At 43.1% G+C, this 27,922-nt stretch overlaps 1 protein-coding gene across 8 annotated transcripts in view; it reads left to right on the top strand.

Moving 5' to 3' along the window:
- Nucleotides 1-27,922, top strand: part of ADARB2 (adenosine deaminase RNA specific B2 (inactive)) — a 381,789-nt gene that overhangs the window by 115,869 nt on the left and 237,998 nt on the right. For 5 of the 8 annotated variants that reach the window (XM_083704833.1, XM_083704830.1, XM_083704832.1 and 2 more), the window contains exon 2: nt 9,988-10,122. The exons of 2 other annotated variants lie outside the window; for them this stretch is intronic. In XM_083704833.1, coding sequence (XP_083560959.1) covers nt 9,988-10,122 — 135 coding nt within the window. The remainder of the gene's footprint in view (nt 1-9,987; nt 10,123-27,922) is intronic. One more of the 8 variants, XM_083704831.1, reaches the window with a different exon arrangement.

Below are 27,922 nucleotides of genomic sequence, written 5' to 3'. Positions count from 1 at the left end.
GGAGTTGCTGCCAGCGCTGTTGCAAGTTCTTCCCTTCCCTGCCTTCTTCACAAGCAGGGCTATCATTAGGCAACTAGGCAGCTGCCTAGGGTGCAGATTTCAGAAGGGAGCAGTGCTAACCTTTGAGGGTCAAAGTTTCTGTTCTGTCTTATGAATTTCTGATAATATTTTATTTTTATATTTTGAAGAATTTTATCATTTTTGAAGTAATTCATACATTAGAATTGGGGTTTTTTAATGTATATATGAAACAGATAGACTGTAGAGTTGAATGAAGGTTATGCTAATGCATTAAATTTTAAATCTTACAGTCACTTCCTAATCAAGCTTCTTCAATTTGGTTCAGTCTATACTTATTTCTCTGCATTGACTCAGCATTGACAAGTTCTAACTAGCCATGTATATTTAGGCATAACTGTTAAGCCATTGTGCAAAACAGGATGGCAGAGTTGGATCAATGCTTTAAAACCACCGGGAGACCATATTGGTTGTCTATATTATGCTTTAATGGAGATCTTTGATGACAACAGCCTACAAGGTTTATCTGGAAATACTTCTTAAATTGAAGCTAACCCCTTGCTGATGAAATTTGTAAGTTTGCGGTATCCCTTGTTACATGGTACAACATCCTTGCTGAAGTCAGTCTTACAACCAAGCTATTACAAAATATGGAAGCTGATTTAAATTCAGCTAGAAGCCAATTGCAAGTGACCAAGAATTACCCCATGGGCTGCAAGTGATGAGTGTTTTCAACAAGTTTTAATAGATGCTACTGACATTGCAAAGGAACTAGAAATTCTACCAAACTCTGAACAGAACATACTAGAAAAAAGCATAGGAAAAAGAAACAGCAATTTGAATATGAGAAGGGGAATGGCAAGACCAAAACAGAAATTCAAATTAGGTTTTTACTATGCCGTCTGAGACATGGCCATACAATCTGCTGAAGAGAGGTTCTAACAGCTACAACAATATAATTCCCTATTTGGCTTCTTCTGTGATATATACAGTATCAACAGCAACAACAAAAAAGTCTACTGGAGAGGTACTTAAGACCTGCAAGAATTTGGAGAAACCATTGATGCACAATGAAAACAAAGATATTGATGCTGAAGATCTGTGCTGTCAACTTACAGCAATAGCTTGAATACTTCCAAAGTCTACGCTTCCACAAGGAGCACTACTCTTCTTACTACAACAAAAAGTCCTGGATAATGTGCCTAACATTTCTGTTGTTCTAAGGATCTTTCTCAAACTTCCAGTATCAGCGGAAGGTGGTGAATACAGTTTCTCGAAGCAAAAATGTATATAAAAAAGACTCAACAATGTTGCAAAAGAGACTTGTTGGCTTGGCAACTATATCAATTTAATGTGCCCAAGCATCAGTAAGTGACCTGGAGGAACTGCAAAGGAAAAGGCACACAAAATGAGATTTTGAAGTGCCTGAAACTGGAACTTTTAAGAAACTTAAATTTTAACATCACAATTCCCAAGATCCCACAATTCAAAATTATTTGTGCGCTAAAACATTATTATTATTTTTGTATTTGAGAAACATAGTCAAAGACTGTTGTATTTGTAGTCCTGCAATTTAAAATAAATCTAGCAGTTTCGAGTTTTGTGCTTTTTATTTTTTTTTTCTACAAAGACACCTGCTTTGGAAAACTGAAGTTAGCACTGTGTCAGACCAACACAGCTACCTACCTGAATCGGGAAATAGTGTGTTAGTTTGCTTGATTGTTATCCTGGCACTTTCCCCCCATTTTCTAATGGTGTTCCTTTCACACTGCAGTGCTTGTTGTGTTATGGAACTGTGACTTTTTGACTGATATACCAGCACATCACACTAAATTTGATTTGTGCCAAAGGACATGGGGTGGCCCAGCAACTAAAAGTCACTGGATGACATTGCGGCTCCTCCAACCTTTCTGCGCATGCATGCCTCTGTCTCCTTATGATTCTCCCATGAAATTGGCAGGAAAGAACTTTATGCTGGGAAACCCACCCATGACTTTATTCCCATGATTTTCTTAATGGATTAGTGGGGTTGCAAACACCTTTTCTTTCTGGATGTAAATAACATGGAAATTAGCCTTAAACTTCCACTAGATTTCCACTAGATTTCTAGTAAGTTGTTACAAAGACTACAGCGGGGTTTGAATTGTGAGAAAATAGCAGACTACGTTAAGAAACAGGTTAAAGAGGATGAAATTAGGTAAGACGGAACCTTAAAATGCAATTGTATGTAATTTGGGTTACAAACATCGGTGTTGGGTGAGTGGGAAGTAGCAAATGTAACTTTCAATATGGAAAAAGAATCTTATTTTTTAAAAATTAACAATTGAAACTTTGTATGAATTCCTTGAAGTTTCCCTGGGGGTAAGAAACAGCTCTAAAAGTCACACCCCTGATTCCATCATTATTGGATGTAACATGCCCAGCAGTGCACACACCTGGATGCTTAGAGCAGTGCAGAAATGTCTTTTGTTTTTCCTTTCATAAAGAATGTGCTCTGGAGATACAATAGAGAAGCAAGAGGAGAGATCCAGATTTTTTTAAAAAAAAATAATCTTAAGAGGTTTGAGATGCATAAAAATCTCTGAGTTTGGAGAAGTTCAAACTAATTTTATAAACCGTTCACCCAGCTCTCCTTTCCGTTTCCCATCTCATTTTCTCTTCTAGCTAAAAACAAATACAGCAAATACCAGCAGACCTTGAAAAACACATTAAAATTGTGCGCATGGTTCCTCCTTCTTTCAATATATCTCTGCTAAATTGAAACACTGCTATATTTCCAAAGTGACAGCTTTAAAAGAGAAAGATGACACTGGGCTTGAACTTTTAAAAAAGGAAAACATCCGAATTAGCTTGGTTTGTTTTCAAAACTTAGAGCAGGGAGGAGCCCTCTGACCTCTTGCGGAAAAAACACTTATTAGCCACATCTCCCAGATAGACGCTGTGTCACCAGTTCCACAGTGTTGCGTTGTCCCCTGACTTTCAGAAATGGATAATAAGAAGAATCACAAGGCATGCAGCTTGGAGCGGGGGGGATGAGCCGTAATTTTGATTTCACATTCAGCTACGTGTTTCTTTAAATTTGTTCTGGGATTGCCAGTTATGTTTGCTCACCTGAGCTTTAATCCTATTCCCTCACCTCATCGCGTCAAAATTTACTTTGTCTTTTCATGCACGGACATCAGCAGGAAGCTTCGTGTGGAGACACCAGGGTGGAGTCTCTCTGCCATGTTTCCCGACTCCTTTTTATGCATTAAAAAAGATAAGCAGTAATCTTATGCACTCTGCCAACCAGACATGTGGGTTTTTTTGAAGTTGGCTGTCTGTACTTGAGTGCCACACATTGCGTGAGAAACCTCCCTTAACGCCAAGGGTGTGCAAAGCTAGTGCATAATCCTGCCATTCATTAGAACTCACAGCCATTGCGTATGCTACAATCCTGCGAGAGCATTGGAAAGGTGCAGAATGTGCAACTGGCCACAGAATTTGGCTTTCCCGTTTCCCCCTTATAGGTAGCAAAGAAGCGCTTGGAGGCATTGTGCAATGCCTGCTGAATTTCCTTAGCGCATAAGAGATAATGGCCCTGCTGGATCAGACCAAAGGCTGCCTAATCCTGCATTCCCTTGAAAGACAATCAGGTGGCTTCCAAAGGCTGCCTAATCCTGCATTCCCTTGAAAGACTCTGGGTGGCTTCCAACAAAGTATCAAAATACAATAGTCTGTTAAACATTAAAAGCTTCCCTAAAGAGGGCTGCCTTCAGATGTCTTCTAAAAGTCTGGTAGCTGTTCTTCTCTTTGACATCTGGTGGGAGGGCGTTCCACAGGGCAGGTGCCACTACCGAGAAGGCCCTCTGCCTGGTTCCCTGTAACTTGGCTTTTCGCAGTGAGGGAACCGCCAGAAGGCCCTTGCCACTGGACCTCAGTGTCCGGGCACAATGATGGGGGTGGAGAAGCTCCTTCAGGTATACTGAACCGAAGCTGTTTAGGGCTTTAAAGGTCAGCACCAACACCTTGGTCTCACCCAGTTCTATGAAAGGGAAGGACAGAGTTAAGGCAACATGTGCCTTTCAAAGGCAGGATTATCAATAGCATTTGAGTTCATGGTCACACAACCTGAAAACAGATTTCCCATTTTTCATCTTTAATAGCTCTCCTAGCTGGCTAGCAAAAGGTGTTTTCAGTCTCATTCATTTTTTGCAATACTGCCAAAACTGGTGTCCTTCTTTACAGAGTGTGGATACTTAAGAAAATTTATTGTTCCTACACATTGTTTTGAAGCTAGATAATGTCTTTTGTCAAGAGCGACCATAATATTTTGCATAATTCCAATTTTAATGAAAAATAGTGGTTTATATACTGATTTCATTTGACTTGTTCCATTTCAGTTTTAGAACTCATTAAAATGTAAATGATAGCAATGGAGAAATCATTCAATTTACGTTTTCATGGGAGTATGAAAAAAAAAAAGACCCGCCCACCTCCCAAGCAAACATTTGGTGCTTGCATCAAATGCTAGGGAGAGAGATAAAACAAGGCCAGTTGGTGCCTCTGTAAAGATAATGCACTGCAAACCCAGACATAAGAACATAGCTGCCTTATATTGAATCCAACCATCGGCCTATCTGAGTCAATATTGTCTACACTGACTGCTATTGGCTGTCCAGGTTTTCCAATGGGATATTCCCAGCCCAATCTGGAGAGGCCAGGGATTGAACCTGCGATATCCTGAATGCAAAGCAGACACTCTACCACTGAGCTGTGGCCCAGAGTTTCCTGGGAAGAGGGATCAATGGATAAGCCATTCTGGGAATTATAATTCTGTGCGGGAAATAAGGGTCTCCTAACAGCTCTCCTCACCCTCAATAAATTACACTTCTCCTGTTTAAAGTGCTATGATTCTGCTTTAAATATATAGTACAGATGGGGTCAGAGATTCTGTCTTTCCGTCTTACAATACTAGAACTTTAACCACCCAAGGAAAATTGATGAACAGACAAAAGGAAACACATATTCCATAACCAACTTAAGGAATTCGCTGCTATGGGCTAAATTGGCTTTAGAAGTTGCTTAGGAGTTTATTGCATTTTTATTTCTTTGGAGAACGGGTACGTCCACATGTTCTGTATATTGAGCATTCACCCTGATTTGTCTGCAAGGAGATATATGGTGTTGACTAGCCAATGAGCATTTGTTCTGATTTGTTTGTGGTGCAGTTAGATGGTGTTGCATCAAAGCAAGTGTTCTGCCACACTTTCCCAGTTTATTTCCCTATCGCTGTCCTTCTCACAAAAATGCTGATCTTTAGGAGAAGCGTGTTTGTTGCGCAATACTATGTGATTGAATCCTGCCTTGGGTGTGTCAATGGCTATTAGCTGTAGCAAATAGGACCTGAATCAGAAAGTGGCAGTATGGAGTGCTCCCTGCTCTGGATTCTATCTGCTCCAGTCAGTTTTGTCTCCCCACTTCCAGCTTCCATTTTTCACCCATTCAGCAAACATTCTGAGTATGCTCTGTTGCCATTTGGCTGCTTTGGGGGTTTACAGACTCCCCCCCCCCATGCACTCACACTTTTAGGGTTCCCCCAGCAGATTTATTACAGTTTCACAAACCTTGATTACTGATATCTCTCTTTGTATATAAATGTAAAGGGACCCCTGACCATTAGGTCCAGTGGCGGACGACTCTGGGGTTGCAGCACTCATCTTGCTTTATTGGCCGAGGGAGCCGGCATACAGCTTCCGGGTCATGTGGCCAGCATGACTAAGCCACTTCTGGCAAACCAGAGCAGCGCATGGAAAAGCCGTTTACCTTCCTGCCAGATTGGTACCTATTTATCTACTTGCACTTTGTGCTTTCGAACTGCTAGGTTGACAGGAGCAGGGACCGAGCAACGGGAGCTCACCCCGTCATGGGGATTTGAACCACTGACCTTCTGATCGGCAAGCCCAAGAGGCTCAGTGGTTTAACCCACAACGCCACCTGCGTCCCTCTTTGTATATAGATGCTGCCATATATATTTTGTTCACATGAGGAGCGACACTCACAGCCTGAATATGTGACACAGAGGTAATGATGCCTAAATGAAACCTCAAATGGAGTATATCTGTGAATGCAAGATGCTGGGGCAAGCAAAAGAGAAGAGCAGTTGCCTAATTGTGAGTTGCAGAGAGAAAAAAACCCCCCCCCCCACCGTTGGAAACAGGATATAAGGCTGCATGTACTCACAACCTGATCCTTCAGGGCTCTTTTTATATCATAACCGTGTGCAGTTGGCTGGTAAACAATCATAAATGATAGCAGCTTACCACTGAGAGACTAAATTTTGTGGTTTTTGAAAAAGGCCTAATTGTAGCTGAAATACCCACAATACAGCCTAGCGCAGTCGCTTTCCTTCTCATCCCAAGGTGCTCATCCGCTATTTAATCCATCTCCCCATCCCATCCATCACGTAAATGAAATGTGGAACGGCCCCATGTTTCTTCAAGAGGCTATTAGCCTGCTAAAGCAAGTATTTGAGTCTTGATTAGATTAAGTAAGTAGACATGGACTTCACATTACAAATGTACTTTCCATTTAATTTATAGCTCAGATGTCAGAAAATCTGATGAACCATAATCAGCGATAAAGCGATACTTTGGTATCGCCAGTCCCAATATATTAAGGTCACTAGTACAGTGAAGTAAAGTTGCTTAAGTCAGTATTCCTATACGCTTTTTTATTTTCAGGAAGTCATAAATCTCAGATATCCCCCCAAAGCGGGGGTACTTCTGAACTGAAACTGCCTCTGCAAAGGTTTGGAGAAAAAAGTACAAGCTGCTTTCAGAAAATACCATCTCTGTCTTCTCACATTCCTAGACCTGTGTGCAGTGTTGTCGCACAACCCAGCCTGCTCAAAGGCAACTTTAAGAGCTATTCCATATAGCTGATGGGCACACATCACTTCCAGGAGTGTATCAGTGGAGACTGGTGACCCACCTAGGATGTTTCAATGCTCTGGTTGCACAGGCCAGCATTGTTACATTTGGGGTGGTCTGCACAGCTAGCACAATTTGTGCATTCAGGGTCACACCTTTCTAAAGAAAAAGTGCTGACATTTCCATGCAGACTGCATGGAAGGGCATCTTTGAATCCGAATGGAAGCTGAGGAGGCATTTGGGTAGTCTGAAAATCCAGAATGCTAGCAAACTACAACCACTGTTGCATCACAGATCAGATAGCAAGTGGAAGGCAGGAGCTAAGCACAGAATTACTTAAATGAAAAATCAAAATGTGAGACCCCAAACTGGGAAACTGTTGAAGAAATTATGGAAAGCACTACAGCATTGTCTGAAAGCACCACAAAAAAATAACAATGAACTAAGCTGGACTGAACCACTGCCTTATTGCACACTGTGTATGTGCAGTTTCACAATTTTTGTATCTGAACTATCAGTGTAGCCTATCTCACAGGGCTGTTGTAAAGATAAAGGGGGCGGGGAGAAGAGCTCCTGGGAGGAAAACTAAGATAAAAATATACAACGGGTAGAAACAAATACTGCAATACTTTTAGCAAAACACACACACACATTTTGTCAGCCTTGATAAACAAAAAAGTATCCCTGCATTAATGTGAAGACTATAGAACTTTTAACTTGCTGCAGCTGTGAGGCATTTCCTGATTCCGTATTTGTTGGTTCATTTTATATTTTATATTTTCATTTTATATTTCTGTATGTTAATAAAAAGCAAACCAGTGGTGACAGGCAGACAAGCAGTGGCTGAGTGGGGAAAATGGAAACTCAAGGAGAGTGGAGCATCACAATATTGTGATTTTTTTCTCAGTAGGAAGGAAGCCTCATTTATCCAAGGGAGTTACTTCTAAGTAAAACATACCAAAGCCAGGAATTGTATTTTATACTGGGGAGTGAACGAAATAATGTGGACACAGAGGAAAGTCCTTAAGCAGACATACCTCACTACACAGACAGGCTCTCATCCCCTGTCCAGCATCACACTAACAGGAACAATGAGTGTCTTCTGTTTTTGTTTATTTCTGCTGCTCTGGGTAACACCCGCCCACTCCACCAGCATTCCTTACCCAGATCATCTAGCAACAGTGATTAAATGAATAAGCACCCTTAGCAACAGCATCTTATCTTCCGAATAAGCATCTGAACATTGCCTTCACAGTTTGCTTTCTAACTTTCTTCCTAGGTGTCCAATCAGCTCACTACTATTACTATAGTTATTGTTATTATTGAAAGCTAAGAGTTTGGGGCCCTTGTTGGACTGGGGCACAGAATATGTATACCCCCTGTGCTCCCTTGTTGAGTGGGAAGGTTTGAAGGGGGGTTGCGTTCCCTGCAACTGATCACAAGGGACAGTGTAACCACATTCAACTGAACAAGTTTACAAGTGGCATCTTCAGACCTTCCTGCTCCAGGTTGGAGGATCACAGTGGAGGGGGTGGTGTGCATTGAACTATAATTAATGAAAACCTGATTGGGGCTAAAGTATTCTTTCGATTTGGCAGTAATTTCCAGAAAGAGAAGTATCAAAAGTGTGATTCTAAGCCTTCAGCTAATTCCATGTTCTTTCCTTTCCTTTCTACTTTATCCATATGCTTCAGCGCTATGCTCCAGCATTCAAAACTGAGTCAGAGTCCTTATTAGTATCTGGATGAATCATAACTCCACCATCTTTTTCTTTCAAATGTCAAATTGGTGTAGCAGCAAAGTCGACCCTTAGCATTTGTGGAACCTACAGTTTAAAAAGTTAACTACATTGTCAGCACAAGGCTGACAATGGATCAAGTGCTAAAGGAAATTTACTCCATTAAACCAAAGCAGTCTCTTAATTCCCTTTGGTTCCAACCATTTGCTTATCATGATCTAGCAGCACCCTGTATCCCAATCAAACCTGCCAACTGCTTAGAGTCACAGTTGCATTTAATTTAGTTCCTAAAAGAATCACCCCAATGTCCTCTTCCAACCTCAGGCAGGTTACCTTAGAGCTTTGCTGAGTGGGTGATATTTTTTTCTCGCTGTCTCTCTTGACAAGAAAGGGCAGCCAATTAGAAGTCTACAGTCAAATTTAGTCCCTCAACTCACTGCTTCTTGGACTCGTTGCCTGGTTACAGTGTTGACACTGATGACACACTTCTATGAGGATCTAGACTCTAGGTGGTTGTCCAATGCTCTCTGGGCAGCCTCCCTTGCCTTCCTGCCTGCCAGTAGTTCATAGCCCTACTTGTCCATTGGCCCTATGTGTAGTTCTGCCCCAGGTCTATATACTTCTTGACTCCTCTTTTTTCCAACTTCCTGTTCCTGCTTTTCATGTCATTGTCTATTTTGCGCCACTTCCTTTCTCTTGAACAACCTCCCCAGTACTCTTCTCTCCCTCCTATGTAGCTCACAGTTTAACATCATCTTAAGTGAAATTTCTTCAGTCATCTCTCTGATGAGCCCCTGGTTACCTCAGTGACCCGACTCCTCTGCTTTTCTCCTCATATATTCTCATCTCCCACCTACTGTTCTTTCTTCACCTTTCTCAGGCCCATTTATACCTTCCTTCCTTCATCTCCCACGCCTTCATACTTCCTGTCCTTAGCTTCTCTAGCTCTTCCCTTGTCCTTGTCCTTGTCCTTGTCCTTGTCCTTGCTTTGCTTTGATACCGGACTAACTAGAACACCTTCCCTTTCCCTCACAGAAGCTGGACTGTGCAAATCCTATTGTTCCCCCAGACATCTGGGTCTTCTGTGCCACCCTGCACAGCACTCAGCCAATGAGTGTCTGAGGCTTCATTGCTGCAAGTGCAATGCAGAATAGATACCTTACACAACTGTGATAAAAAACAACAACCCAAGACTGAAATGGGGGTATGAATTGGGGGTACAACACAGGGACATAAGGAAAGGTAAACTGGAACTCAACACATCTCCTGAGCTGATTTGTATAACAGTCTGATAAGAGCAATGTTTCTTTTGCCCAACAGCAGAGAATGCAGGGTGGGTTCACACCCTGATTCCTCGGATGTCTCAGCGCTTGCAGGAACGTTGTAACACTCAGCTCAGCTCGTGGCTGGAGGCGACAGACAACCGCCTCACCACGTGGCTGGAGCCGCCACACGGTAAGTTTTTTCAAGTGGGCATCACATGGCAAAATGTTAATTCTCTGAGAGTTTTATCAGTGTTTAATTTTCATTTGAAATGGAAAAGAAAGAAAGAAACCGATCTTCTTTAAAAATGAAGAGGGGAAGGGGAATTTCGGATTTGGGTGTGGAGTGATGTTTTGTTGCTATGAGGACACATTCTTAACTGGAATTATCTCCTTGATTTGTTCAAATATTTACACCCCAACTGTTTTCAGCTGCTTTGGCAAGCTTCTGCCCTTGCAGATACACAACCCCAAGAATTGAAAGGGATTCAGGGTATCGCCCAGACTGACCACCCCTCTCAAAATAACACGCAAAATGCAATATATCATACCAAAAAAAAGTTCTGCGGAAACATATATATTAGGCAAAATTGCATGTGAGTTTTATATCTCCTAATGTAAATTAGAAAAAAACCCACACAAAAATACTGGTGAGTTGTCATGAGAGCTTTTTATGTGGGGGGGGGGGAGAGACAATTTCAAACTTTATGTAGGAATGTGGATAACTTTATTTAAGACTAGGAAAAAATGAGAATCTGGGGTTCGGGAACAAAATTCCAAATCAGTTCTTTGCATCTCCTGTTGTGGGTGGATATCTTTTTTATTTCTTTCTTTTAAGAATCTGGCTGGTAATGGTGGGAAAGCCCTTTCATTCTCTGAAACCGTGCAGATCTGCCACCAGTCAGAGTAGACAACACTAGGTTAGGTGGACAAACAGTATGATCAGGAATAAGGCAGCCTACTAATCCTGGATGGTGCTAGTAGTGCTAGTAGTAGTGCTAGCTCAGAATAAAGTTGGAAGTTGGTAGCTGAGCCTCAGGTTGAGACTTCAGGTATTCTGATGCCCAGTGCACACACATTTAGATATCCTGTGAGACTCTTTGGTGAAAGGTGGAGCTGGTAAGAGACCAGGACCAGTTCAAGATCTTTTGCTACCACAGGCAAAACAAAACAAAAAAGTACAAGAAGATTCCCTCTCTTTCCACATGTAGAATCAGCCAGTGTTTGGCTCATATTTTGGCAGTGGGGATGGGACAGCATCCTTCTCTAGACCTGGGAAACAGCAGCTAGTTTAGGGGATGCAGGGCAGTCTAGTTTAGGGAGAATCCTAAGAGACTACCCTCCTGTCCCCCAGCATCTGCCACCTGAGGCAGCTGCCTAACTGTGCCTAAAAGTAGAGCTGGCCCTGGGAGGGATAAGAAGGCGCCTTAGGTTGTGAGGTCTGTGCTTGGGGATTAGAAGCACCTGTTTTTCTCTATTACATGCTCTGGCTCCCTAGTTAGGTTTTAGGTGCCCTGCAAGACCTTGGGATAATGAGCTTTCTCCTGCATCAGGTTTGCCAAATTCAGTCTGTAGTTTTGATGTATGAGGATGGAAAACATTAAGGACATTATACACACAAGCACACCGTTTGGCATGGGCTGTTTCTTTCCCCACAATTGATTTGCTGCGGTGTCTTGTAATTTATTCATGCAAGGAAACAATGATGGATGGTGTAAATTATTCTTCTTTTTCCCTTTTGACTTAAATAATAATTGCCAATATCTCAGAACTGTATGGAAATATAGGGGGAAGTCAGTATCCGCAAAGTGTTGTAAATTGTGGTGTTTGGTGGTAGCTTCCCCCACCTTCCTCCTTCAGAAGACATCTTTAAAAAAAAAGTTTTCACTACTAAGGTATTGCCCTCATTATGAATGACATTGCTCTAGTTGTTATTCTTATTTTGCAAAGAGGGGGTTCCTAGAGCATCTTAAGGCTGCATAAGGTGTGAGGAATCACATCTAGCAATAGAAGAAAATTAACAAGACACTTCAATTTAGACACTAGGTTCTTCGAGTCTGTTCTTCTTGAAAGCTTAAGTTCCTTGTAAAGTTTTCAGTCATTTTTCCTTAAGGCAGTCTCTTCCACAACGGAAAAAGTTGGACACCCAGCTAGCAATATCCCCTAGGCAGTTTGTGTTAAAAATTGAAAACCATAAAAGCAAACGATATCTCTAAAAATCAAACAGAGTAAAACCAACCACTGTCCAGAGCTAACTAACTAAAATCTGCAATAAAAAGCATACAGTGGTACCTCGGGTTACAGACACTTCAGGTTACAGACAGACTCCGCTAACCCAGAAATATTACCTCGGGTTAAGAACTTTGCTTCAGGATGAGAACAGAAATCATGTGGCAGCAGCCCCATGAGGGAGGCCCCATTAGCTAAAGTGGTACCTCAGGTTAAGAACAGTTTCAGGTTAAGAACGGACATCCAAAACGAATTAAGTTCTTAACCCGAGGTACCATTGTATGGTCAGCTGGCTGCCTCCCCTGCCACAGCCCCAACCTAGCAGCTGCTTGCTCCCTTCCCTTGATTTCTTCATCTGTGCTGCCCTTCTAGCTGCCATGATGGTGGCGGCGTCAGTGGGTGCAGAGAGAGGCCAGCCAGATTGGCACATACATCGACCGCCTCTGCTCTGAGAGGCACCTCTGCAGACCGCCTCTGAGAGCCAGTGTGGTGTAGTGGTTAAGAGCGGTAGATTCGTAATCTGGGGAACCAGGTTCGCGTCTCTGCTCCTCCACATGCAGCTGGTCGGTGACCTTGGGCCAGTCACACTTCTTTGAAGTCTCTCAGCCCCACTCAGCTCACAGAGTGTTTGTTGTGGGGGACGGAGGGAAACGAGAATGTTAGCCGCTTTGAGACTCCTTCGGGTAGTGATATCAAATCCAAACTCTTCTTCTGCTCCGGCAGAGAACTACTTCCCCCACATACGAGGCTTCCGCTTTATGAGGGTTCCACTTTATGAGGGTTCATCTTTCTCCCTGAGCTCAGCGGCAGCACTGGAGGGATGTGTGTGGAAAGGACATTCTGGGATCAAGTAAGAAGCAGGGATGGCTTCTCTAATTCCAGGAATATCCTGGGGAAATAAGGACACTTGAAGGGTCTGCCAGTGTACCTTATAAAGTTTTACTTTATAACTCCACCCACTAGCAGCCCTCAGAAGGTTGCCACCAAGTGAATGTGGCCCTCAGCCTGGAAAAAGTTCCCCTCTCCTGCTTTAGCTGCAACAGCTGCTGTCCTTCCCTGTAGCAAATGGCTCAGCTTGAGCCGTTTTGGTCCACAAGCACCTTTGTCTTACCCTCCTCCTTTTCTGTTTTACTATTATTCTCACCAAAGCATCTACGTGACCTTTCCGCTGGCACAATCGTCGTCCGGATTGCATTTCCTAATTGTGCCACAGCTTGACAACTCCACAGTTTGGTCTCGGGCCAAGAGGGATTATTGTGTCGCCGCTCCTTCCGGTAGTCATGAACCCTCACGTTCACCTCTTAAGGCCTCTTGCTGGGCAGCTGGACGCTTTTCAAGGATAGCTGTGTTGACTTTGAAGTCCAGCCAAGCTGATGTAGCGCAACCTTCTGCTGCAACCCTCCGAGGAGCAAAGCGACCTCCCCACAAAGTACTTTCATATGGCGGACTGAGCAATGTCTATTGAGGGTGAAGGGGAAATTAAAGTCCCTTGATTTCCCCTCCTCCCACCTGCCAGGAGTAATGGCCCATGTACACCAACGGCAGATCTACTATTATGTTTAGAGGAGGGACAGCCAGAAAATTAGCTCACTTCCCATGTGCACTGGGTATGTTTCTGCTGCTACAGCGAAAAGGAAGAGTGAGGGAATTCTCCTGCTTCAAAGCAGAGGGCTAGCTGCAGAAAAACAAAATAGTATCATCACCAATGGCACGTCCAGGGTCACATGAAGGTGGTGATATTGAATATTAGCCCAGTTGCCATCATTTCAAATTTGAAAATATTACCTTCTTTCCATCTGTCCTTCAACCCTGGCCTCACTATTAGAAATCATCATCATCTAATAGTAATAACAACTAATCAGAAAGATTTATATACCACTTAATAAAATTTTCAAGCCATTTTCAGAAAATAGTATAAAATATTCATAATGAAATTTCTGTTCATATATAAATAATGATAAAACCAACTGACTTTTTTTAAAAAAGTAGACATGATAAATTTTTAAAATATATATAGATAAAATGAACAACTTTAAAATTAAAAGTGCATTGTAAAATTACAAGGCCGGGTAGGCTTAATAATTATATAACTATGCGAAATGTATTGCATTAGGGGAACTTGCTTTGCAAAAATGCGTACAATAGGCAAAATTGTTTACAAAAAATGCACACACGAATTTTGCACTAAAATGCTGGTGAATTTTCATGAGGCCTTTTTTAAAAAATTGTGAATTGATGTAGAAATATGAGGGCCTGAATTTAAGACTGGGAAAATGAGAAATGGAGAGAAACTGAAATGGACAGATCTGCCCATCCCTCTCTCCCTCCCTCACAAGTTGTGCCATGAGTTGTGCAGGCCTGATCTATACAGCAATGCTAAATGGGAGTGTTTTGCAAGATCTCTCTTACACATCTGTCATTGTGCTTCCATCGTCTCCCACAGCAGCGTTAATGCAAGTGGAATTTCCCTTCCCCTCCCTTTCTGGCTGCACTGCTGGCTGTGCCACTCGGGTCTTGACTTTAAAGTATTGTGCTTTTTTTCCCTTTGCTCCAGTCTGCTGCTGGTGTTAATGTTTAGTGACAGTTACTCAGTGCTAATGATCACCTTTGGGGATTTTTCAGAGTGCTTGCCTCTTGCTGGTCACTGGTGAAATGTAATCAATAAATCTGCCAACCCAGCTTTTCATGCTGCCTTTCCTCTTGGAATTGAACGAACACCACTATTACTGATTTGTGACAGAGTCCCCTCTTAGCAGCTAAGGGAGCCCCCATATGGTATTCGGCCAGTCCAACTGATCTGCAAAATAGTCTGGTAAATCTGAAATGAATGGAAGGAGTGTGGCTTGCCACATAGTTGTTCCATGATATGCAAGTCCTGCTTCAAATAATACACAAAGGAAAAACAGAAGGGTAATTTATGACCATGTTCTGATTTGTTAAAAATGTGCTTCTTCCACATGTGCCCATTAACATGCATTTTATAGCTACAGTGCTGGTGTTCACAACATGCTTTCTTTATGTATCCAGACAGCCCCCCATTTATGCGGGGGTTACATTCTGAGGCACCGTGCGTTTAAGTGAAATTGCATATATTCGAAACACAGTTGGAAAAGCCTGGAAACACATTCTAAACCTCTGGAAACCCTTGAAAAACTATTTTAAAAACCAGCAGCACTTACCAGACTGACTGCCAAACTGCACCAAACTCCACCACAATCACTCCCTCCTTGCTTAAACTCTAACTCTCCACAGGCCTCAGCGGTCGACACAAGGGCTCCTGGGATTACTAGGGGCTGTTTTCGCACCTTTTCTGTCCTTTCTGGGCTCTTTTAAGGCCATTTTTGCCCTTTTTAAAGTCACTTCCAGGTTCAGCACAATGGTCACGGTTACACATTTTGATTGGTCATTGCCTGTATATATGTATGGGCTAAAGGGACGCGGGTGGCACTGTGGCTTAAACCACAGAGCCTAGGACTTGCCGATCAGAAGGTTGGCGGTTCAAATCCCTGTGACAGGGTGAGCTCCCATTGCTCGGTCCCTGCTCCTGCCCACCTAGCAGTTCGAACGCACATCAAAGTACAAGTAGATAAATAGGTACCGCTCCAGCGGGAAGGTAAACAGTGTTTTCGTGCGCTGCTCTGGCTCACCAGAAGCGGCTTAGTCATGCTGGCCACATGACCTGGAAGCTGTACACCGGCTCCCTCGGCCAATAAAGCGAGATGAGCGCCGCAACCCCAGAGTCGGCCACGACTGGACATAATGGTCAGGGGTCCCTTTACCTTTACCTTTATGTATGGGCTACAGTCATCATTCTCTGCCTGCTAGCACAATGGCTCTTACACTGGCAGGTGCATGAGTTTTTAATGTTGTGTTTAATGATAGGATGGTATCTGCAGAATGCCCTCTCCTGCAGGACACAGTGGTCATTGGGTATGTGGGGAAATGAGGAGGGGTTGGGTCTGTAGGAGGTGCAGTGATCTTTTAGGCATTTTGTTGAGGACAGTGCTGTGTGAGCACTGTGATAAACCTACATTTGTGAGCAGTGACGAATCCACAGTATACTGCAATCTGGAAGTGCAGCAAGTTCATGCCTCGGTGGTAGATGTGGACGTGCTTTGGGTGTGGAAGGTCTAGCCTCTGGCAAGAAAAACCAGTAGCCACAGAAGGAATGAGCTCCTCTGCCAACACCGACCGCTCCTCAAGGGTGCTGGGTGCGAATGCTGGCCCAGATGTAACCCACCCTGTAAGTTAGCTCTGGTATCCACTGGATTTGGTACTGCATGTTTCAAGGGGCACCAGCAGAGAACTTCATTCTTCCTTTGCTACCTTAATACCTGCTCAGTTTTCTCATTTGAAGAATGCACCCAAGAATAAATTGGCAGTCCCTTGGGAGTACAGTGGTATCTTGATTCTGAAACATAATCTGTTCCGGAAATCCATTCCAAAACCAAAGCGTTTCAAAACCAAGGTGTGCTTTCCAATAGAAAATAATGCAGAATGGATTAATCTGTGCCAAACTTTTAAAAACAACCCCTAAAACAGCAATTTAACATGAATTTTACTAGCAATAAACAATGTGCTGTAATCACACAATCAATCCGTAGCTGAACTGGGTTCTACACGGTCACACACAAAAAGTGCCACACACAAAAATGCAAAATAAATAGCAAAAACAGACAGACCTCAGCATAACACTCGAAACAGAAGTGTGACACTCAAATCGGAAGCATAACACTCAAAACGGAGCACATTCGGCTTCCGAAAAATGTTCGCAAACTGGAACACTTACTTCCAGGTTTGCAGTGTTTGGGTTCCAAGTTGTTTGAGTACCAAGGCATTTGAGAACCAAGGTGTAATGGTTAAATGGGGTTGCTCATGCGTAAGTTGCCGCCACTCCTGGCTAGGTAGCCAGGTTAAACCTTTCCTGGTTGGACAGCCCTTCACTTCATGGCTGTTCAGTTGCTAGCAGAATCCATCAGTGGGCGTTTCTTGAACTTATTCCAGCAAAGAAGTTATTTGACGCCAAGTCTACGCCTACTTTCCCTGCGCGGAAGTCTTCTGCGCAGGGTGGGTGTGGGTAGCAGAGGACCTGTGCTCTCCCCGCTGGTCTCCGGTGAAGAGTCCTGGAGCCCCCTCTCCGATTCCCCCATCCGCCCCCCTTTATCCCTGGTGTTACGCTGATTTCCTTCCCCAGCCGATGAGTTCCCTCTCTCCCTGCTTGGCCCTTCTCCGGCATCGCTTGGGAGCCCTGCCTCCACTTCTGGCTCCGATGTCAGTTCCCTGACACAAGGTACCACTGTAGTGAGGTTTGTGGCATGCAAATAGTTTCTCCACCTCATGCAAGGCGTACTAATTAAAAGGATGAGCAATGTTTTCTTGCCTTTTGAATGAAATACCTACGGACACTGTTGTCTGTTTATTACAGCAGATCACAGTGTAAGCTGACATTTATTTTTTAATCAATGACTGGCATTGCTATCCTTTCCAGCTGCTTTCTGTGGAGTAATAAACGACATTGGGATGGATGCCAAACCCTTTCCCAGAAATGCATCTAGCAACAGTGTTATTTGCTTTACAAGTTCCTGACATGGGTTGAATATCATCTGTAGTTTAATGGAGGGCCTTACCTACCATTAATGTGTGTGTGTGTGTGTGTGTGTGTGTGTGTATTCCGGGGTGGGTTGGTTGGTTGGTTGGTACTTAACTGAGATGGCTTCTGATCCAACAGAAACCTCAAACAATCTCTTTCCGCAGCTTTACAGAAACAAACCTGCTAGCAAATTGAGGTAGATGTTGATAAATTTAATGAAGGACTTTGAGGACACAGCAGGCAGCTAGGCAAGGACAGAACAGGAACAGGAAAACCATGTCTGCTCCCAGATGCAAATAAGTCTAATGCCACCTAGATCATATAATGCTGCTATCCACATGTGTGTGTTTGTATTATACAGACATTTGTTTCTTATATATGGCCACATTTGCAGTGGGACCTATGTGTCTGGTCCCAAATGATTTGAGTTATACATTGTGTTTTATGGTGCTGAGATTGTACAGTTTAAGCTTACATGTTAGGGCCAAATGCAGACACACACAATGACCAACATGTGGAGTTTAGGCGACCTACCAAAAGTGATGAAATGTCTACAAAAATGCATATGGCAAAGTGTGCGTAAAAATGCACATATTAGTAAAAATAACATATAAAATGCATTCTATGAGACCAAGTTGCTTGCATATTGTACATATTGTACAAAATTGCTTAAACATATTAGGGTAAATTTGCACTAAAATGCTGGTGGACTTTCATAAAGATTTAAAAACAAGTCACAAAAAATTGCAAATTGACAAGAAAAGGTGGAGAACTGAATTTAAGACTGGAAAAATAAGAAACTAACATTAACAAATACATTCATCTCTACCTGTAATTTGAGCAGGGCATATCAGCCTAAGTCCATCCCATTCCATTTTTCTTGACTCTCATAGTTGCCTGTCTTCATTTAAATAGTACGCATTGTTGCATACATTTTTGTATGCATTTCCCCTAAATATGTTTTTCTTTTTTTCCTGTAAATATGCATATTTTTTGCACATTGAAATTTCACTGCATAATCCAGAGAGATGCAAAATTCGATGGTGAAGGAAGTGTTGAGTTAGTAGGGTCATGACCATCAAATTGAGTCAGTCCGCTGTGAAAAGGAGACCAATTGAATTCCTTCTCCATTGATTATATGTATATGTATAAAATTTAAGTATATGGATATCGTTTATTTATTTTGTTATATGAAGCAGTTGATATGCTTTTATTGTACTTCTTCTATGTATACGTAACCTATTATAAACTGCTTTGAGATCTTTCAGATTGTAATTGGTTTATAAATCCAAATAATTAACTCATCTTCCTGTTCAAATACCCAAATTATCTTAGCGATGTCTTCTTCTGTCATTTGCTGAACAGGTCCACAAACAGCAGCAGCTTTTTTTATCACTGTATTCCGGTAGATTTCAGTACATGTGAGGTTTAAAAGGTTGTTTACGGCTGCCTTTCATCACTATAGTTAATTCTGCTACTTTTCTCAACTATGCTCTGTGTAGATTTTTTTTTTTGGGGGGGGGGTTATGGGAGTGAGAGAAGAAATAAGGACTACACCCAGATTTAACACAAACTGAATCAAATTCCTCCTCCATCCCTAATTACAGGTAAACACGATTTGACTTTCTTCTACCAGTTATGATCCACACCACTGGCCCTAATGAACTGACAATTTTTAAAAAATTATTGTTCTTCTAAGTGACTTTAAATATCCTATTTAATAGTTTCTGTGGGATCAGGGACTGAAGGAGACAAAAACAACCAATGGATTTCTCCACCGCAAGAGCCTTTTTTTATATAATGTTTCATTTATTTTATTTTCCCCATTCCTTACCTGGCACAGCTGTCCTTTTTTGTGAATTTATGGTGCATTTCTGGGCCTGTAGGTAGAAATGTCCTTGTGTTTCTCTTGGGAATAATTGGTATGAAGGTAAACATTAGCTGCTCTGCTTGGGGTGTTTCTGAGCAACACAGAATAAATGTTCAGGGCCTAAAGTGCAGGCTTGTGATTGGCAGGTCTATTACGGCTGCCCTGTGCTCCTTCTTGTATTCCTTTTTATTAGTAATTACGATATAGGGACTCAGGCTTCGGAACACTGGGCAGGAGGCTTACCGACATTAATGAGATGGTTGTCAATAATAATCACCAGAAGTCGGGGTTTAATTTGGGACCAAAACTCACCCGGGCCAGAACCAGAACCTAGAATCCATCCCTTGGACGCAATGTAAAAGTTACTCTCTGAGCACTCTGAGTGTGAATGCCTCTGAGCACTGGAAAGACAAAGAGGTCCGGCCCTATCATAAAGTGATAGAACATTTATCTTTTGCTTTCTTCACTCATGCGTCTTTTCCTGCTACACAGGGTGCCATTTGCATTTTTCTATTCAGGCACAACAATATTTTGGGCCACTTCTTTGCTCATCCATGAGTAACTGCAACCAACCCAACTCCCCAAATTGGCTGAAATGAAGGGGAAGGGCTTCTAGCTACAAGGGTGGGCTTGAGTCACAGCATAGATGAACTGTTGGCTTAGCTGGGAACCCTTAACTACAGCGGCCCTCCAATGTTGTTGGACTACAACTCCCATCACCCCTGACCATTGACCCTGCTGGCTGAGGCTGATGGCGGTTGAAGTCCAACAATATCCTCTGACTCGCTGGGTGGCAATATGGCAGCATCATGTTGCAGGTGCATTGCGACCACGGGTTCCTTTTGCAAATGTGCTTTTGGGTGCAGCTCCCCTTTTCGGTACAATTCCCCTGAAGAAAGGGCAACTGATCCCAGGATCATGAAAGATCTGTGCTGTGATTTTTTAGCTGTCAACAGGTGGCACTGTGGGTTAAACCACAGAGCCTAGGACTTGCTGATCAGAAGGTCGGCGGTTCGAATCCCCACAACAGGGTGAGCTCCCATTGCTCGGTCCCTGCTCCTGCCAACCTAGCAGTTCAAAAGCACGTCAAAGTGCAAGTAGATAAATAGGTACCGCTCTGGCGGGAAGGTAAACGGCGTTTCCGTGCGCTGCTCTGGTTTGGCAGAAGCAGTTTAGTCATGCTGGCCACATGACCCGGAAGCTGTACGCCGGCTCCCTCAACCAATAAAGCGAGATGAGTGCTGCAACCCCAGAGTCGGTCAAGACTGGACCTAATGGTCAGGGTCCCTTTACCTTTTGTAAATACATATTTGTTTGCCTAGACCAGGGGTCAGCAACCTAAGGCCCATGGTCCCCCACCGCCCGCTCGGTCAGCTCCTGTGTGCCGCACTAAACCGGCGCAGAGCAGAGCGGGGACTGCCTTCTGCAATGCCGGCCCATCTTCCCATTGGCTGCAGGAAGCTCCTGCAGCCAATGGGAAGCTATGCACGCCTCCTCCACACCAGAAGGAGCACCGGAAATAGCGTTTGTGCATGCTTGTGTGCGTGCAAGCACTCCGGCCCACAGCGGCGTCTGCAGGACCATGAACTGGCCCAAGCCACGAAAACTTTGCCAACCCCTGGCCTAGACTTTGGGGACATAAATGTGGCGTGGGATCTAGTAGTCCCTGGTATTGTGCTTCCTGTATTGTGCCATGATTTTAATTTTGTAGTTTCCGTTATTCTATATAATCATAATCATCATAGCATTGTCTCTCCAGAAGCTTCCCTAATTCACCCCACACCCAGGGTTGTACCTTGCTAAATGCTGCTCAGAGCAGACATACTGAAATCAGTGAAGCTAAGGTAGTCATGGCCACCAGCTTCAGATCTACAGATACCATGATTATGCCATGAGTCTCTCGTGCATTTCCCTTAAAATCATGTCCTCCATTTGCAGCTGCCTCTGAACCTTCCTTTTTCTGCTTGGGAGAAATGGTTAAAACACACACACAAACACGGTACATTTCAGATGCCTCAAATTACTAACACCAGCAATTCTATTAAGACTAACTTTTTTATGTCCGCAGTCCTGATTCCTGTTGTATGTTTGTCAGCGCCATCACAACTCAGTAAGATTCTTTCTTTCTTTCTTTCTTTCTTTCTTTCTTTCTTTCTTTTTTATGTTGTGATACATATATGAAATATTTACATAGTACTACATATACATTATATTTGTAAATTCACATTTTCACATTTCTTTAAGTAGCAACATTTAGTCCTTTCTTATTTTCTTCTTATTTCTTGCCGTATGTCTTCCCTCCACCCATGTGTGACTTTCTTGTTTTTATTTTATAACTTTATTATTGTGATTGTATTTTTGTATCTTATTAATTAAACATACATTCTTGTGTATCTGTTTAACTTAACTTTGTGAAATCAGTCTATGCATATCAATACATTTTTGTTGGAGCATCTTTTGGTCATGTATTCTTCTACACACTTCCATTCCTGTTTGAGATTTTGGTTAGATTGCATTCTAATGGTTGCCGTCATTTTTGCTAATTCAATCATTTCAAAAAAATTATGTTGCCAATCTGTCACTGATGGTACTTCTGATTTCCAATTTTTAGCAACCAATAACCTTGCAGCGGCTGTTGCATATAAAAAAATTCTCTTCATGTCTTTGGGGGTGTCATTTGTTATGATTCCTAAAAGGAATGCTTCCAGCTTTTTACCAATTGTTGTTCTAAACATTTTTTTTCCAACTCAGTAAGATTTTATCACGCACAATGTATTAACTGGTTGCAAAATCGTAACCTCGGCATTTTGGCCATAAGCAGAAAATTCAGGGCAAAGTAAAAACCCCATACTTAACTCAATGCCATTGTGTAGGGAGATGTTGAACTCTGGAACATTTTCACAGCATGGGCATTTTCATCCCTGCAATCCGGAGGGCTGATGGAGTGAATTAAGAACGGCGAGGAAACGCCTTGCTTTTTGTGGACTTTGTCAGGAATGAGTATCATTACCTGAAAAAGCAGTGCTAGCAGTTAGCATTCAATAATGGAGGGAACTTTGTGACAAATCAGTATCATTTTGTCACCAAAAGGGGGAAAATGTGGGAACTTAGTCGTCTTCTAAGAGCCTGCTGGGTCCATTTAAGACCAGCGTCTGAACATCATCTGCCCCCCAGTATAGTATGACGTATTAATCTTTTTTTACCGCTTTGCTGCTTGATTTGTGGCTCTCATTTCTCTACCCCGAAGGCTATGGTTTTCTAAAGTGACGGTTACACTCAGATCCTTACAGGGAGCAAAATTACATACATAATACATTTATGGATCCCTTTTAGTTACTCCGTAATGGATTCCGTATTATGGATTTCTCCCGACCCCGAAGAATTTTGTAAGAAAGGGAGCATTAGGATTTCACAGAGGTTATGACTCCAGGCGGGATGTTGCTAAGCTCTTGTTCCCATTTCCTGGCAACGAAATGAACACAGATGGAACATCGGTGCAACTTTATTAGGTATTTTACACCACTGCCATCCCCGGAGCTTTGCTTTCTTCCTGGTGTTAATAAGGCCCCTAAATATCAGTCGCAGATTTGGAAACGTACCCAGGACATGAAAAGGCAACATGATCAAAACAAAGTGGCGTTTTTATTGTATATTATTTTAAGTGTGCTTTACCGCCTTGACCTTGTTTTCCCTCGTAGCAACTCTGCGGCACACGGCGCATCCAGTGCCATTTTTCAGAGGGAGAGCTGAGCGACTTGAAGGGCACCCAGTGAATCTGTAGCCTGGCGAACGCTTTGAAGCCTGGTCTCCCAGCTCCTGCACTCTTATCTGCTGCAGCAGACTGGCTCCTCGTAATAAGAACAACATTGGGCGGGAGTGGATAATACTCTGGTTTGATTGCTCCCTTGTGCATGATGCAGACCAAGAACATGCCTGTCCCACGTCTGATGCCCCCAGGAGTCTTGGCATGTGAACATCCTTTAGGGGCACCCAGTCTTTGCATTGCTCTTCCCATGCTATATGGGAGGCACCTGCAGTAGGAGGCTTCCCAAGAATGCTTTTTAAAAAAATGGTTTATTCAGGCTATCCCCAGTTACCTTACTTAACATTTGAGTGTTGCATTATATTCTGCAAACTTGGGATTCTTGGATGTTTGTAATGATTTTAACAGTTACATAACTAACTAAATAGCATCCCGTGTGCACCTTAGAATGTGTACCGGGTTCTAAGAAGCAATGTCGAGAGGTTCCTAAGCAGAGGAATTGATGAAAAAAGAGTTCCCAAAGTTTCAAAAACGACTGCTTTAGCATAATGACCACTGCTAAATTTCAACTTCCATAGTTGTGGGGTGGATGGGTGGGTGTTTAAAAAAGGAAAAGTTGAATGTAACTTCCCCCGCCCCTTGAAGGATATAGCCTATGCCTAGAGCCTGTCAGCAGGATAAGATGAAGCATAAAGAATGTGAATAATTTTAAAATAAGTGGCCAGTCATCATTAATTCATTTTGTGCTCATTACAGTGCCATTAATCATGATTTATGCATTGGGTACTAATACGGAGTTGCACTGAAACTCTGGTTTGCCTCTAATTTTATTTCAAGAAAAATAATTGGATTGCTTAAAATTTGACCTCTTCTGCCTTGTTTCTCAGTTTTTCAGAAGTGATGGCCATGGGGAAATTAATCATTTTGGTGATTGGCAAACGAGACCCACATTTTTCTTCCCTGCCTCTGAACCTAAATCTAGGACAGGGCAAAGTAGAAACCTGGGAGAGGCGACATTAAATTGGGTGGTGGTATCATTCAAATCAAGCTGATACATGCATTGTACCAGTGACCGTAATGCTCCTTAGAAACAGATGCAATGATTTAGTTCCAAAACTACTTTTTCTACTACTACTAACTAAAAGGCCCTGCTTGCCACGGCATACTTACCTTCACAATAGCACAAACACAAAAATTCCCATGGAAGAAAGGACAAGCGAATGGCATAAGTGTCAGGACTCTCTTCTGGGATCTTGGAGTATGGACTGGAGAATGGCTCTCTAACTATGGCTACTTGTGCTAGCTGTCAGATTCTAAAGCCACTACAAGCACAGGGAGGCTTCACTGACATATGTGTTTCCTCATCAGAGGTGGGTTTTTTTATTCTAATGTCATCATCAAAATGGCTTTATTTGCCTCTTTACCATATGTGTACACCAATTTTCAACCGCTATGAGCAGGTAAAAGAGAAGAAGAAGATAGAAAATGTCAGTGTCAGTGCTCCAAAATTTTCAGGTGAGGTCCAATCAGAGGTTCTTTACTCCCCTCCTAAACTATCAAGAGGAAGTACGAAGCACATTTCAAGAAAAAAGAAATTTCATTATGTGGGGCCGCTACTAAAAAGGCCCTGCTGCTTGTCACGGGCAATCTAAACTCTTGACGAGCAGGTCTTAAAGTCCAGTCAAGCAGGGAGGAAGGTTCAGGAAGGTTCCTGGCTGCCACCAACTATTCCCGCTGCCTCGGTCAGCTCTAGCAGATGGGGAATGTATTTTCAGATGGGGGGAGCTTAGAAACATTTTGAGTTAAAGCAGGCAGAGTTTATGGGAAACTCGCCCATCTCTAATCAGTCCTGAATATATATGTCATCTTGAACTGATCTAGGATCCTTCCTTTAGAGCAGGTGTGATGTGGTCCCTAAACAACACACAAAGTCTAGTATTTGCCTGTGCTCAGATTAAAGGCAGGCTGTTAAACCTCTAATTATTTGTTTGGCTTCTGGGCAAGATAGTGCTAGTCACTTATTAGTTTTTGTTCACTTGTCAGCTGCAAAATATATATATAAATCTTCCAAGCTCTATAAAAGAGCAGAAATTCCTCTGATTGCTTTCTCAATGTAGTTACTGTAGCTCTGACAAAGGATTGTATGATTCTGTGGATTGCTTTATAGGCCTATTTATGTGTGGCCTAGCACTTTCCTGAGGAATGACAGAAGCTGGAGATTCATATATGTTGCATGTAGTTCTGCCCTAATAGCTTCGTTTCTTGACCTGTTCTGCGTATCTGACACAGCAGATTAAAAAAATAAATAGCATTGTGAAAGGGTTGAAGAAAGCCAATTCATAGGTTGTTTAACTATGCAAAGATGGGGAAAGCATGGGAACTTTTGTTCACATGGAATAGTGAACTCCTCTGGCCTGAGGAGCTGCCACCAGGGGTTGTCTAGTTGGCAGGGATCCATGACGAGGCCTTCTCAGTGCCATTTGCAGAGGCGCCGACTTGGGCCCCAGACTGCTGCCACTCTCTGCCATCTCTGTTGGGGTCCACTGTGGCCGTGCTTTCATGGTAGCGGTGGGGATGGGCAGTGGCAAGGTTGAGGCTGCACAGGTCCACCAGCAAGAGCACTGGATTGACTCCACCTCTTTGCCAACACTGACCACGCCGCTGCCCTTTCCAACCCTGCGCCATCTTGATAAATGCCAGTGACACCACAGTCGGGAGGTTGGCAACACAGCACCACCCTGTGTCAGGGAGCCAGCCAGCAATAAATCACACAGAATACATGAAGTTAACTCTTTATTAGAAGAAGCAGGGCCTGCTCATGGGAGCCAGGCCTAATGAGCACAGCAACTCTTCCCAGTAGGTCTTGCCCCTATGAGGTAGTTGCAGGGGTTCAAGGTCCCCGCTTTCCCAAAGCTGCCTAAATCTTTTCATCCCCCAGGTCGTTCCCAAGCAATCTGAGACTACACTGATGTGCTTGTCTCTGCCTCTCCGTTTTCATCCCTCTTCTGGTTCTGGGAGACCGGAAGGGTGGGGAGCTTGTTGCAGCAGGAAGAGAAGACACCCTGGCTTCTTCACCAGCCTGATTCATCTCTGCCTCTTGGTCTCCCTCCTCTCCTATTTCTGCTTCTGGACTCCTCTCTGCCACAGACTCTCCCCTGCTCAGTAAGCCCTGTAACTGCTACCAATACCTCCTACCCCAGTCTTTCCCCTCTGACCACTCATTGTCATCCCACCACCAATCCCCGGGCTCTGAGCCTTCTTCCCTTGGGGGGGGGGGTTCCCCAGCTGCTGCCTCCCATCATTCCTCTGGGCCCAGTCAGTCCATAACATCTCACCATGCTGAGGGTGGGTCAGTGCTGCACAAGATAGTACATGAAGATGTCAGCATCCAACATGGCAGCTGAATCTTTGGCAGCATACTTGGACTTTTCAAATGCCACACTGAACCGGGGCCTTCAGCGTGTGGGCTTTTGGGTGCTTCCTGTCCTAAATCTATTAGCTTTACTCCCATGGAAGATTGCATTCAGAAGAATTGGGGGCTCAGAGCGAGCTCTTCAGCGGCATTCATTTTTTGCTCCCCTTGCTGCGATGCTGATAATAAATAAGCAGCTGCCTCAAGATATCAGAGGCAGCCGTCTTGAATGCTGCTGGTGTCATTATGGTTATAACTGCTATATAGCAGAATGACGGAGGCTGTCTCCTTCCCAGGCTAAAATACAGGGATACATTTAATACTTGACACATTTACATCAACCACAGTTGCTAGATGTTTGAGGTTATGGTTCCTTCGCTTTCTGTTTCAACGAAACCTAGGCTGCCAAAGAGAATGTAGGAGAGAGAGAGAGAAATTTCCTCTGATAGCTGTTAAAATCCTTCAGCCTTTTCCACTTCCCACAGCTGTAGGCAATAAGCAATCCTTTTGTTGGCCAGTTGGTATATGAGCTAAACTAACAGGCTACAGAACGTATCAAATCTGTGCCAATTTTGAGAAGGGAGGATAATACTTTTTTTTTTGTCTGCTAGGTTTGGCCAAGGAGGACTGGTGGAAGGAGTTATGCACGCCCATTTCACCCTGACATCATTAGATTTTTCACACCCTAGAAGAGAGAGAAAAACAGAGAGAGATAAAAAAAACGTGAATTTGTCTTTGGGAAAGTTAAGCACCCCAAGAGCAGAGCGGTAGTCAAGCATGCAAGCTAGCAATCCTAGAAAGGAAGCCAGAAAGATAGATTCTCCTACAGAGCAATCCTACACATGCAGCTACTCATAAGTAAGGCCCATTGAGTCAAATGGGGTTAACTGCCAGATAAGTGTATACAGAATTGCAGCCCAAGTATGTAAATTAGTAATATATTGGAGTACTCCAATACTCTTTTGCAGGGGTGCCAACTTGAATAAAATGTTTGGGGGGACCAGGTAAGTCCTGCCCCATGTAACTGACCACATGACATGGCACACACACACACACACACACACACACACAATTTGAATGGCAGTGCCCATCAATTTTGGTGGAAGGACTCAAATATTTTATTGGGAAG

The sequence above is a fragment of the Podarcis gaigeae genome (assembly GCF_964106915.1).
Source record: "Podarcis gaigeae genome assembly, chromosome: 12".
Lineage (NCBI taxonomy): Eukaryota > Metazoa > Chordata > Lepidosauria > Squamata > Lacertidae > Podarcis > Podarcis gaigeae.
The sequence above is the reverse complement of the archived record's forward strand: the minus strand, read 5'-3'. Positions and strand labels throughout refer to the sequence as shown.